Source organism: Bos indicus, chromosome 2, assembly GCF_029378745.1.
Source record: "Bos indicus isolate NIAB-ARS_2022 breed Sahiwal x Tharparkar chromosome 2, NIAB-ARS_B.indTharparkar_mat_pri_1.0, whole genome shotgun sequence".
Classification (NCBI taxonomy): domain Eukaryota; kingdom Metazoa; phylum Chordata; class Mammalia; order Artiodactyla; family Bovidae; genus Bos; species Bos indicus.
Window position 1 is genome coordinate 4,856,877 of NC_091761.1, and position 14,392 is coordinate 4,871,268.

Here is a 14,392-nt window from a genome sequence, read left to right on the forward strand (position 1 = left end):
AGTGAAATTCACTGATGTGCAACAGAAAAAAAGAATGAAAAGAAACGAGGACAGGTTAAGAGACTTCTGGAACAATATCAAGAATACTAACGTTCACTTTATAGGGGTCCCAGAAGGAGAAGAGGGAGAGAAAGGGGGCATAGGACATATTCGAAGGCATAATAGCTAAAACTTTCCCCAACCTGGGAAAGGAAACAGACATCCAAGTACAGAAGCAGAGTCCCAATCAAGATCAACCAATGAGGACCCAACCAAGACAAATTGTGGTTAAAGCGGCAAAAATTAAAGACAAAGAGAAAATACTAAAAGCAGTAAGAGAAAAACAGTAAGTGACATACAAGGGAACTCCCAAAAGGCTATCAGCTGACTTTTCAGCAGAGAGTCTGCAGGCCAGAAGGGAGTCGCACAATATAAAGTAGTGAAAGGGAAAACATACAACACAAAATACTCTACAACACAAAATACTCTACAGCACAAAATACTCTACAACACAAAATACTCATGCAAAGCACAACATGATAAATGTAATTAGCACTGCTGTACGTCACATATGAAAGTTGTTAAGAGAGTAAATCCTGAATTTTTATCACAAGGCAAAACATTTTTTTCTGTTTCTTCAATTTTGTATCTATAAGAGATGATGGATGCTCACTAAACTTCTTGTGATAATCATTCCATGATGTATGTCAATTAATTATGCTATACACCTTAAACTTAACTTATAATTAACTGTATGCCAAAACTTAACTTATAATTAACTGTATGTCAATTATATCTCAATAAAACTGGAAGAAAAAAAGCATTAATATATGCCATAAAATAGTAATCAGAAAAAATAGCCAAAACACACACTGTGCTCACACAGAGTTTGGGGAAAAAACAAATAATCCAAAAATAGCCAAAATACTACTACAAAATATAACAAGGAAAAAAAGCATTCATAGAAAAAATAGGGCATTACATAATAAAAGAAACCATTCCCAGAATATCAATATCACAAATTTGTATGCACCTAATAACACAGCCTCCGAATACACAAAGCCAACTTTGGAAACTAAAAGGAGGTTTTAAAACATTTTTAATCAGAAATCTAAAGCATATAAAAAGCACTAATAAACTTAAACTAATAATTATTTATAGACTCTTGAACTAACAGAGAACATATAAATGTCTTGAAACTCACATAAAATAGTCACACATTTCACCAAGTAATAGGGCTGTAAAAGAAGTCAATGTATTTCGGAGTCAATAACATATAGAACATATTAATCATACTATGATTAAATTAGAAATTGAGTTAAAAGGTGGAAGTATTTTTATATTTAGAAATTACAGGCGCTCTTCTAAAATATAATGAATTAAAGAGGAAACCAAAATAAAACTACATGCTTTAAACCTTAACAATAAAATAATTAATCAGTATAAAGATAAAAATTGCTTAGAGTGTTTAAATTGAAAACTATACTTATGTCTGGCACATAGCATATACTCAGGGTTGCAGTAATTAACACTATTATTATTATAAAGGGAGAAATGTTGCTTTTATGAACTTTTTTAAATTATAGAAATCGTCAAACATTACAAATGAAGGCAGAATGCTGCAGTATGCTGCTAATAAAGGTATGGCCTATATGCCAGCACCGCCTGCTGCCTAGTTGGAAATGCAAACTTCAAGGCTCCCTTGCTCTACTCAGCCAAATCTGCATTTTCACAATGCAGATTGTGAAATGCCCCCCCAAGGGGCTCCTGCACCTTACAGTCTTCTTAATGAACTCCTAGCGTCCCATTCCCAGCTGCAACTCCTGACCAATTTTGATCCCATTCTGTACAGTTTTTCCCCCCACATTGTGCAGGATGCTAGTTCCTCGAGCAGAAATTACACCTGCAGCCCCTGCACTGAGAGCACAAATTCTAAACCCCAGGACTGCCAGGGACATCCCTCTTGTACCACACTGAAACAAACTCCAGACAAACAAGCTTTCATCTGAAAGTATTAAGTTTTTAAAAAGTTTTGATCCAAATGTCCGTCTTCTCTGAAGGTGTGTGTGACATAAGCAGTGACACTTCACATGATGCCCCTGAGTGGGGAGGTGGCTCTGAGGGCGGGGGACTCTTCGCCCATGTCCCAGGTGCCCTGGGCTCTTCTGCAGGCACTGCTGTCCGGGGGATGACGCTTCCTGGCCAGGCCACCTCTCTGTCTTCTCTTCCAGAGCTCTGGGTTTGCTGCTCCTGCTTGACAGCTGTGTGTCACTAGGAAAGAATATCCACCTCTCTGGTGGGAGGTCTCCCCAACAGTAAACCAGGAATAGGAGTACCTACTTGAGAGAGTTGCTGAGAACATGAAACAGGATAACCTACACTGTAGGACCTCGTTCTAATCTCTGCTCCAATGGCCCCTCCTCGGAGAGGCCAACCCAATCTGCCCTTCCACCTAGGGCAGTGACCCCATCGCTTTCTTTCCTCTTTCCCTGCAGTGTTTTTCTTCAAAGTTCTTATTATCTGCCAAAACAATTTGTCTATTTATTGCCTGTCTCCCCTTCTAGAATGTAAGCTCCATGAGGCAGGGATTTTAGTCCCTTTCCTTGGCTGCTGTCTAGCCATCTTAGGACAGAGAAGGACACACAATTGGAGCACAGCAGAATCTTGAATGAATAAATGAATGAATGAAGAGATGACTTTACTAGAGCCCCAAGCAAGGGGCCCTGAAGCCAAATTCCCTCTCCCCCTTCCTTTCCTGCTCAGCCTCCCTTCCATGAGTGCTGGGAGGGCAGGAGGCAGAGAAGCCAGGCCAGGCAGTGAGTCTCTCTCTGAGTCAGGATCAGTGTCTGGACTGGAGAGGGACACATCCCTTCTGGGTCCAGCAGCCTGAGAGCCATCCTCTCTGAGATCTGCCTAAAGTTGTTCCATTTTTGTTTTTTATTTTTGGTAGCAGCATATGAGATCCTACTTCCCCAATCAGCAGTTGGATCCGAGCCCCCTGCATTAGAAGCAGGGGGTCTTAACCACTGGACAACCAGGGAAGTCCTCCTGAGGTTGTTTTTCAGGGATCTCACCTGTTTGATCCTTGCACCCCAAGTGCCTATCCTGGGTCCCATTTCTAAACCAACCCATCCCCATTCTTCCTTTCTTGTCTCAGGAAACATTCACAGAAGGCTGGGGCTATTCAGGCCCTGATGATAGGAGAAGAGTAGGTTCTGAAGGAAGGACACCTCGGAGGGACCTTTCAGGGTGGAGGAGCCGCAGGCGCCAGACGCAGGGGGAGCTCATTGATTGGGGGTCTCTAAGTCGCACGCTGGTCTGGAGAGGTTTTGGGAGAGGAGATGCTCCCTTCTTTACGAGATGCTCAGAAATGGTGGGTGGCCCACCCAGAACCTCACCTGATAATGCAACACTGGTCCCTCTTGTTCTTCTTCATGTTGAAGTAGCAGCTGTTGGCAATGGCAAAGATATGCGGCGGCAGCTCACCCACATGGTGCCTGTAGTACAGCTGGACCTGCTCCACGGTGTAGAGGGGCAGCACCTGGAACGGGTTCACCGCCACCAGGATGGAGCCTGTGTATGTCTGGGGAAGGGAGGAGGTGGTTAGTGGCCCCTAATCTGAGGATCGGTGCTGACTTTGGATGTCACAATGGCACCCCACTCCAGTACTCTTGCCTGGAAAATCCCATGGGCAGAGGAGCCTGGTGGGCGGCAGTCCATGGGGTCCCTAAGAGTCGGACACGACTGAGCGACTTCACTTTCACTTTTCACTTTCATGCATTGGAGAAGGAAATGGCAACCCACTCCCATGTTCTTGCCTGGAGAATCCCAGGGACGGGGGAGCCTGGTGGGCTGCCGTCTATGGGGTCGCACAGAGTCGGACACGACTGAAGCGACTTAGCAGCAGCTGCAAGGGCACCAGGCATGGCTGACTCTGGCAGGGAGGCGGGGACTGATTCTGGGCTGAGAGATGACACTCCTGGCAGCTCAGATCCTTCCCCTGGAAAGGATGCTCACCAAGAACAAGAGCTCCTGGGTGAGGATGCCTTCACAGGAACATTAAATGAGGTGGTTTATGTTTAGCACTAACATTAACACTGTGGTTAATGTTTAGTGCTCTGTCTGGGATTTAGAAGAGGCTCAATGAAACTAGACTGAATGTATGAAGCAAGTCTTCACCTGCCTCCCACAGGGGCCTCAGTGAGGCTAGGCCACCATCGGAGCCCTCAGAGTCCTCCTGGACCTTAGTTCAGGGTCACTTGCCCACGTGGAGCCTCCACTGGGCCTGCCAGCCCCTCTGGATTGGGATGGGGACAGTCATCTCAATAGTCGTGTACAGTGCCTTCGTTTTCATTTTAGGGAAGGAGAGGACTCAGGACTATGACAACCAGATAAAAGAATGCAAGCGTAAGCTCTTCGGTAAAGGATAAGCTGCAATTCAACTTAATTTATTGCTGTTATTAGTCCCAGGAGCCGAGGCACACTCAGCCAGTATGAACTCTGAGTGCCTGGTCCCTGCCCTCCAAGGCCTCTCTCCTCCTCTCCCACCCTGCCCTCTATTCAGAGGCCCCTGCTCTGAGCATCCCATGATCAGGGCTGGTCAGAGGTCAGTGAGCCGCCTCTCCCTGTGAGAGGCCCAGGCAGGTGGTGACACCCCTGGGTCACACCCACTCATGGCAAGGCTGGTGTCAGTTTTGGAATACCACCTCACCTGGTAAGTCTGCATTGGAGCAGGGATGCTAGCTTCGCATCCATCACAAGGCCTTGGGAGAAGCACCCGCATCTACCTACACGGCCCTCCTGGTCATCACTTCATAGAAGGGCAGGGCTCTTCTGCTTGGTGACCCTGGCTCTGCCACGTAACCGGAAAGAAACCAGGCAGAAAACTACTCTGCCACAGCCTCTGATCCCCTCGGCCATCAGAGCAGGCCTCTTCCTCAGCCACGGATGCAGGAGAGAGGCAGCACTTAATCTGTATACTGCATCCTGTGCACTGTGCTGGCACATGCAGGTCAGCTTTCTGCAACCTTGAAGCCTTTATGCCCCTGCTTATTTCGGATTGGGGAGCAGGGATTGATGAGCATCCTCACACCGTAAGGGTGTGGGGCTCAGGGACTAAGCCAGGCGTGCCTGGGGCACGGTTTGCTTCCCCAGCCGGCGCAGCATGTGTGGCCCAAGCATGCCGTGGGGGCACACATGGCCAAGGGAGACTCACGTAGATCTTGTGCTGCTGGTAGCGGATCAGGAGGTTGTGCACCATGCCTGCCTCATTCAGGTCCCCCAGGCGGATCATGTCATCCACGCCCTGAGCTGAATTGGGGTGCATGGAGCTGAGAGTGCCAAGGTCCTCTGCTTGGATCCAGTGTTCCTGCAACAAAGGGCACAGGCTCTCCTGAGAGGTGACCTCTGCCAGGGCCAAACTCTCCTCCATGTCCTCAATGGACTGGCTGACCTGGTGGCCCGCACCTGGCCAGGGCTGGTCTGCGGTGAAGGTCAAAGGATCAAGTCAAGCAAAGGCTGGAGTCAGCACGTGTCTAGGGCCAGGGGTCAGTGTGTACTGGGACTAGGGGTGAAGTTCAGACCAGGGTCAGAGGAGTGTAGAGCCGGGAGTTAGATATGGCTACAATTGGGATCGGGGCAGCTTGCAGCTGGGGTCTCACAGATGGCTGGGATAAAAGTGTGCAAGAAAGTGTTTTTAATATAAATGATGTTATGTCATTTTGCAAATAGGAGACATTATTGTTAATATTTGACTGACTTACATACTATAGGGTTCACAGGTCACACTCTAGAATTTTCTCCTCGGAGGCCAAGTCTCTACATGCTTCACTTTGCAGATCCTCAGCAAAGAGGGCTGCCCAGGGAGGACCTCAGTGACCAGCTGGAGGCCCCAGTCTGCAAGTCCTTCCCCTCTGCCCCTCCCCTGCTCCTCCCCAGCTTGCCAGGTGACCAAGCTGATTCCCCAACAGGTCACCCTGAGCTTCCTACTCTCTCATCTGGGCTGCTTTGCTCATGTGAGATGGGTCTCCTTCTCCTCCTCATGTGCTGGGGGGCCCCCATCCAGGCATCTTTCTCATGCACCTTTCTCTCCCTCGCTTCTCCTGTCCTTCCTGCTCGCCTTGCATTACTTTGAAAACAAGTTTCTGGCCCTTCCCCTTCTCTGCCCCCACCCTTTTCCCACTTCACTCTTTCCTGCTCCCCTAATTGTCCTAATTTTCCGTCTTCCAACCTGCTCCCTGCTTCTTCCCTATAGAAACAGTTCCCTAGACAGACACACAATGCCCGCCGTGACAGGACTCCCCTGTGGTCTATCCTGCCACGTGGTTCCCAGACTTGGGCTCTAGAATCCCTGGTGTTGGGAGCAGCACCAGAGAAGGGAGGGGGCTCAGGGTTCTGGACAGGAGCTGAGACGGCTGAGCCTCTGAGGAATGTATAGCCATACTCACCTTGCCCTCATCATCTTCAACCAAAATTTTGCCAGGCTTGGTTTCTTTGATGATGCCCCCAATGGCCACCCTGGTCTTGTCAGAAGGGGTGGGGTTCAGCCACACGTGGTCACCCTAGAGGGCAGAGAGGTCAGATCCATGTTCCACCTTCCACTTCCTGCTCAAGATTTACCTCCCTGGGGGCTGTCCCTTCAACCAAGAGATGCCAAGTGACTGGGATGTGCTCTCTCTCCCTTGCCCTCCCTGCTTCCCCTTCTCCTCCTCTTGTTTTTCCTTCTTCCCTCTCTGCTACCCACCCCTCCCCAGTCCTTTCTTGTTCTTGTCAAGATGTTGATGGGTGATGGCAGGGGAAGCCCTGTTGGCCTGGTTTTTGCAGGAAAGTGTCCCCCGTGAGGTGCAAAAAGAGAGTCTCTGCCCTTTGACTAGCCCTATAGTACCCAAACCCAGTGTCTGCTGCTGCTGCTAAGTCACTTCAGTCGTGTCCGACTCTGTGTGACCCCATGGACGGCGGGGAAAGCAAAGACTAAAATCTCACTAGGTTTCTTCCTGGCCTGCAACATGGCATTAACCCACGTGAACCTCTTTCTGATTCAAGAAAGCTCACCCTACTCAAAGAGGAGTAATCCCAAAGGAAAAAGCACAGGTCTACACACAAAGATAGTGAAATGTAAAATGAGGAAAGGAGCATGAGTAACACTCACCAGGGGAAAACCAAATGCCACAGAACAGTGCAAAGTCATACCCAAGTATCTCACCACTATTTCCAGAAATTTACTGAGCTCAGATATTAGACACCGAGACAGCTGAAAAGGATGAGACATGAATTCGCAGAGCTCAAAAGAGAAATGGAGGAAAACAAGTAAGCATGGGCCAGAGGTGAAAGCAAACTGGAAGCAACAACAGGGAGATAAGCACTGCTAAAATCAGGGTAAAGGTCACGGGTGACAGGAGAAGAAAAGGGAGCAAAGTGACAAAGAAATGCAAACAATCAGGATGAGGCAGAAGAGCATAGATATGGAAGGCAGGCAAAAATACAAATAACTTAAGTGCACAAAGAAGGAAAACAGGGGGAAAAAAACAGAAAAATCACTTAAAGATATAATTCAAGACAACTTTCCAGAAATTAATGAAGGTTTGGATCTATGGGTTGAAGACACACCATCCTTTCTTTGAAATGATGACAAAGAAAAATCAACTCTAGGACAGATACTGATCCTAGAGTTAATTTTTTGAGGGGTAGGCAGATAAAAAGACAAATGCCCTTATAAGGAGATAATTCAGGACAAATTCAAATCATATGAGGGCTGAACAACTCATACAAAGACCTCAGGAAAAGAGCAATACAGCTATCAGAATGGCCGTTATAAAAAGAACAGAAAATAACAAATGCTTGTGAGGATGCAGAGAAACTGGAGCCCTTGTATAGTGTTGGTGGAAATGTAAAATTGTGACACCACTGGGGAAAACAGCGTGAAGGCGCCTCAGTACACTAAAAATAAAATTATGATCCAGCAATTCCACTTCTGGGTAAATTTCCAAAGAAATCAAAGCAGGATCTCAAAGACATATTTGCATTTCTATGTTAACTGCAGCATTATTCATAATAGCCAAGAGGTAAAAGCAACCCAAATGTCCCTCGGCAGATGAATAAATAAAAATGTAAAATACACAGTCATCGTTCAGAATCATCAGGGGATTGATTGCAGAAGCCCCTGCAGATACCAAATCCATAGATGCCCAAATACCTTATATGAAATGATACAGCACAGCAAATAGTACACTATGGAATATTAGTTCAGTTCAGTTCAGTTGTTCAGTCGTGTCCGACTCTTTGCGACCCCATGAACCACAGCACGCCAGGCCTCCCTGTCCATCACCAACTGCCAGAGTCTACCCAAACCCATGTCCACTGAGTCAGTGATGCCACCCAACCATCTCATCGTCTGTCATCCCCTTCTCCTCCTGCCCTCAATCTTTCCCAGCATCAGGGTCTTTTTCAATGAGTCAGCTCTTCACTTTGAGATTGCATGCAGCCTTAAAAAAGGAGGAAATTCTGTCATATGCTACAATGTGGGTGGACCTCAAAGACATTATACCAAGCAAGAGAAGCCAGTCACAGAAGGACAAAACTGTATGATTCCATTCAGAGAAAGTGTCTAAAGCAGTTAAAATCACACAAACAGAGAGTAGAAAGGCAGTTGCAGGGGCTAGAGGAAAACAGATGGAGAGTCATGTTTAATTAGTGAAGAGTTTCAAGGGCACAAGATGAAAATGATCTCACATCTGTCACACAGCACTGTGAATATATATAACAATATTGAACTGTATACTTAAAAATGGTTCAGATGGAAAATTGAATGTGATATTTTTTTTTTAATTTTTTTTTTTTTCAATGGAATGCTATGGATTTATTTCACGTTTTCAAGGCTATTTATAACATGGAAATAACATGTGAATGTGATATTTTTTTTACCACAATTACAAAAATAGAAAAAAGAATCCAATAATTTTTTTACCCAGCCCATTTGTCATTTCTGTATAAAGATAATAAACATTTTTAGATGAATATTTTCTCATAAGTCTTTTAGAAAAAATAATTAGGGGACAAATTTAAGTCAACAGTACCAAGAATGAATGTAAATCCACACCAACATACACAATGATGAAGTTTCAAAATATTTGGGATAGCGAAGAGATCACAAAAACTTTCAGAGAGAAAAATTAAGTTTCATACAAAGGCTCAAGAATTAGAAGGGTTTCCAACTTCTCCATAGCAATGCTGGAAATCAGAAGGAGTACATGTTTTCACAATTTTCAGGGAAAATTATGTCTAGTATGGAATCCTAAGTCCAGCTAATATTCAAATGTGAATAAACATAGTTTTAGACGTGCAAGTTGTTAAAAATGTTTACTTCATATGCAGCCTATCTCAGGAAGCTATTACAGGTCGTACTTGATCAAACCAAGGGAGTAAACCAAGAAAGAGAAAAACCTTGGATCCAAGAAAAGGGACTCAGGTAAAGGAGAGGTGAAAGAAATGTCCAGGGTGGTTGTGAAGGAGACCCCATGATCCTGAGGCGTGTGCCTCAGAAGTATGAGATGCGAGTTTAGATATGGCATTGGCAGCTCTGGGAGAAAGCTCCTCCTGAGGATGACATTGACTGAACTCCCAGATGAATCATTTTACAAGAATGTTGACATACCTGGGAGAGAGCTGGGTGGGGGTAGGGTGAGGCGTGGTTATGTTGTGATAAGTACAGAGAAAACAAAGCAGATAGGGAACAAGATAATTACAGTCTAGCACTTAGAGTACACTTCAGGTCTCAACTGAGAGGAACATTTTCTTTTTTTTTATAAAAACATTTTCTTTTATATTGGAGTATAGCTGATTAACAATGTTGTGTTAGCTTCAGGTGTATCACAGAGTGATTCAGTTATACCTATACATGTATTTATTCTTTTTCAAATTCTTTTCCCATTTAGATTGTTACATAATATTGAGCAGAATTTCCTGTACTATACACCAGGTCCTTGCTGGTTATCCACTTTAAATACATCAGAGTATACATGCCAATCCCAAACTCCCTAACTAGAATAGCCTCTGCTCACCACAACTAGAGGGGAAAAAAAGCCTGCACAAAGCCACGGAGACCCAGCGCAGCCAAAAATAAGTAATAAATAAATAAATGATTTAAAAAAAAAGAAGAAATAGAGCACGAGGGACTTCCCTGGTGGTCCAGTAGTTAAGACTCCACACTCCCAAAGCAGGGGGACCAGGTTCCATCTCTGATCAGGGAACTAGATCTCAAACACTGCAACTAAGAGTTTGCATGACGCAAGTAAAGATCCCACATGATGCAACAAAGATCTTGTGGGCTTCAACTAAGACCCAGCACAGCCAAATAAATAAATAACATTTTTAGAAAAGAAATAGAGAATGAGTCACAGAAAGCAGAGGGGTCTAGGTCTTCACTGCTCTTTGTGATAAGAAATACCTGACAACTGACTTCTGCCCGTGATGCAGAACTCCTGCCCTAGCCTGAGACAGAAATCACTACGAGGAATCTCAAAGACACAAAGAATCCACTTCCGAGAGACCTGATCCTCAGTCTTCCGAGGTGGGCTGGCTATTCCAGCCATTGGCTGAAATGCTCACTGTGGCTTGTCCCATGCGCCTACCCACCAGGCTTTTCTTCCCACAGGAGAAAAGATAGGCCTAGAAGTAGCCCTGGGCTGCCTTTATTTAGGTAAGTGGAGAAGTTGACAAATAAAAAATACTGTTGTCAAGATATTTTTTTCTAGATTCTTTTATTTTTCATTTTATTTTTAAAAATTTACTGAAATACATTTGATTTACAATGGTGTACTAATTTCAGGTGTGTAGCAAAGTGATTCAGTTATATATATATTCATGTAGTTATATATATATTCATGTAGTTATATATATATATATATGTATATGTATATGTATATTCATGTACGGATGTGAGAACTGGACCATAAAGAAGATAGAGTGCCAAAGAACTGATGCTTTCAAACTGTGGTGCTGGAGAAGACTCTTGAGAGTCCCTTGGACTGCAAGGAGATCCAACTAGTCCATCATAAAGGAAATCAGTCCTGAATATACATTGGAAGGACTGATGCTAAAACTGAAATGCCAATACTTTGGCCACCTGATGAGAAGAACTGACTCATTGGAAAAGACCCTGATTCTGGGAAAGACTGAAGGCAGGAGGAGAGGGGATGACAGAAGATGAGATGGTTGGATGGCATCACCGATTCAATGAATATGAACTTGGGCAAACTCTAGGAGTTGGTGAGGGGCAGGGAAGCCTGGCATGCTGCAGTCCATAGGGTCACAAAGAATCAGACCAACTGGTGACTGAACAACAATTCTTTTTTTACATTCTCTTCCATGATAGGTTATTACAAGATATTTAGTATCTTATCTTACTGTGCTACAGAGTACATCCTCGTGGAACACCTATTTTAAATATAGTATGTGTTTTGTCAAGACATTTTAAGCCCTGAGTACAAGTGAAGGATTACTCTGTGCATGTGGCCATCCTGCCAAGGCCAAGTTTGGCCAAACTCATTTTCTTTAGGTAATACAATCTGGTGGTTCAGCTGGTAAAGAATCTGCCTGTAATGTGGGAGACCTGGGTTCAATCCCTGAGTTAGGAAGATCCCCTGGAGAAGGAAACAGCTACCCACTCCAGTATTCTGGCCTGGAGACTTCCATGGACTATATAGTCCTTGGGGTGGCAAAGAGTCAGACACGACTGAGTGACTTTGACTTTTCCCTCAAACTCCCTGTGTCTGGTATTTTCCTTCCAAGGTCACATTGCCTTACTTCTTCTTTCCTTGGGAGTGGTTTGAGTCAGCATTTGGCAACTCCCATGAACAACCCTTTGATGGAAGAGATGCAGTTCTTACCAGTCTCAACCCTGACATCCTGAGGCAGCAGCTCCCGACAGCCTGTGTGCAGAGAGAAAGCAGAATGTCAGTCTTTGTGACTATGAGTTGGAGCCCTGGCAGGTAGGGGCCAGAGTGCTTATCAGTGTAGCTCTGGGTGCCTGGCATGGGGCCAAGAAAGGACTCTTGAAAGAATGGATGGGTGTGTCATAGCCCCATGGCAAGTGTTGGAGGAGACTCTCTCAGTTTCTTCAGTCCTATCTCATCTTTGAAGTGAAGTGAAAGTCACTCAGTCGTGCCCGACTCTTTGCGACCCCATGGACTATACAGTCCATGGAATTCTCCAGGCCAGAATACTGCAGCGGGTAGCCTTTCCCTTCTCCAGGGGATCTTCCCAACCCAGGGATCCAACCTAGGTCTCCTGCATTGCAGGCGGATTCTTTACCAGCTGAGCCACAAGGGAAGCCCTATCTCATCTTTACTGAACGCCTATTTTGCACTCAGCACTCGGCTCAACATAGGGAGTGGGGTGGTTCTGAACAGCCTCAGAACAGCATCTCTGCCACCCAGAAACGCAGACTGTGTCTGGTCAGACATCTGTGAACATCAGGCATTACCACACGCCACACGGAGTGCTGAGGGAACCAGCCAGCAGAACTTGAGATGCAACATACTTGATCTAAACCTCATGCACCCACAAAACACTGATACCCCCATTTCATTCATGGGACTCAACAAAGGAAAGGTGACCCATTATCAGTAGCACAGCTGGAAATTCAGTCTGGACCTGCGTCCTTTCAAACCTGTCTCAGCGCCTGGCTACTTCCGGTACCCTGGGAGCATCAGGCAGGCCTGAGTAGCTGCCCCCTAGTCAGGGAGGGAAGGCGGGGCCCTGATCTCAGGGGGAGCCCCGCCCACCACCAGCCCCGCCCTCTCTGCATCGAGCATCCTGACACAGAGGCTGGCTTTTTTGCTGGTCACATACTCCCTGCTTGTAACGCAGACCTGCCCCTGGGAGGAACTTAGGAAATATCTGTTCAGTGAAACAGAGAAGGAAGCCCTTGGAGAGGGTGTCCTCTGACGTTGGCTTTGTCAGATGAGCAAGAATTCACAGTGGAAAGAAAGGGGCATTCTCTAGGGATGCTGTAACTTTAGCAAAGGCAGAGGGAAAAGTACAGAGGATGCGCGGTCAGCATGTTTGGGTTGAGTGGACTGTGGGGAGGTGAAAGAAGTGTCTCGTTGTAGGCAGCGGGCAAATGTGACAGAGAGTCTTTGCCTCTCTGTTCTGCTGAATAAAGAATTTTCTCATTCCATTTTTACTTAGTGCATGGGCATTAATATGTTTATGGCAATCTATACCTCCCAGCCTTTGCTGAGCACCTAAAAAGTAAAAGGCGATAATCAGACTGAGATTCCTTGAAAGAGGCTACAGCTCTTTCAAAGAGAGGCTGGTCCATCTTTGGGGTAACCTCACATACCCCAGTGAGGTGGCAAGTGGGGAAGAGGCAGGGGGCATTTTCTACCTCTGACTACCCACTGTGGCCTGGCCCAGGCTCCTCACTTCTCCCCCCAGCTAGGAATTTGAGGCCTACCTGTGTTCTTCAGTGCCCTCACCCATGGCACTGGCCTCCGTGGACATCTTCCCTCTCCAGCCTCCAGGATCTGCCCCACAGGCGTTCCCCACCAGTCCTGCCATCCCTGGGGGTTGAGCCAGCCGTGTGTCCTGGACTCCCAGACTCCACTGCCTCCACTTCCCACAACTTCCCCTGGTCTTCCCGTGTCCCAGAACTTCTCCACTCCAAAAGCCACATCCTCTGAGGGGTTCCCTGGCAGTCTCCTGGTTAGGACTCCATGCTTGCAGTGCAGAGGCCACATCCTCCAACTGCCACTCTCTTGCCACACCCCAGACCAGCACTGGGCCCTCTGCCCATGGCAACTGTTCCCTCATTTCATCACAACTCCTCAGCTTTTGCTTTTCTCCCCAGTCTGTCAACTATCCTAGCTTCATTTCTATCTCAACCAGCCTGGAAACGGAACTTAAATCTGTTTTGGAACAGAGTAGTTTTGTAAGTACCCATAAATGGAATACAAGCAGTACAATGAGCTGCACACTCTGTGGACCCCTCTGTCCACCTTCACTCCTGTCCTGTGAATGTTGTTGAGTCCTGCTCTCACCTTGCAAAGTCCGAGCACTGAGCTGAGCATTCCAAGAATGGGTCACACCATCTTGACAACAGGGGCCAGGGAAATTTCATGACCTGTACCTCCCCTAAGACTCTAGAAATGCTTGGGGATCCTTGAGTGGGCTCTAGTCAGCTCTTTCTGAAAAAAAAAAAAAAAAAAAAATCCCTCCAATTTCAAGGCTCCTTCCCACTAATCACCCTGCAGAACTTGATCTGCATCACTGAAAAAAGAAAGAAGTCACCCTCAGCTTCCAGCTCTGTTCAATCCCTGCCTTCTCCTATACCTGTGGGCACGTAAGGGATGCCCTGGGGAGGGGCCGCTGACAGCTCCACGCTAACCCTTCCAGCCCTGCCCTCTCTGGCCTCCTC

General features: G+C 46.2%; 1 protein-coding gene across 3 annotated transcripts in view; it reads right to left on the reverse strand.

Moving 5' to 3' along the window:
- The window catches only part of MYO7B (myosin VIIB), a 103,317-nt gene that overhangs the window by 74,126 nt on the left and 14,799 nt on the right, over positions 1–14,392 (reverse strand). For 2 of the 3 annotated variants that reach the window (XM_070801748.1, XM_070801744.1), the window contains exons 1-4: positions 7,127–7,288; positions 6,426–6,539; positions 5,195–5,347; positions 3,378–3,562 (exon numbers count right to left, since the gene is read on the reverse strand). In XM_070801748.1, coding sequence (XP_070657849.1) covers positions 3,378–3,562; positions 5,195–5,347; positions 6,426–6,539; positions 7,127–7,246 — 572 coding nt within the window. In that variant the 5' untranslated portion in view covers positions 7,247–7,288. Of the gene's footprint in view, positions 1–3,377; positions 3,563–5,194; positions 5,348–6,425; positions 6,540–7,126; positions 7,289–11,861; positions 11,904–14,392 lie in introns of those variants that run through there. The other variant, XM_070801752.1, reaches the window with a different exon arrangement.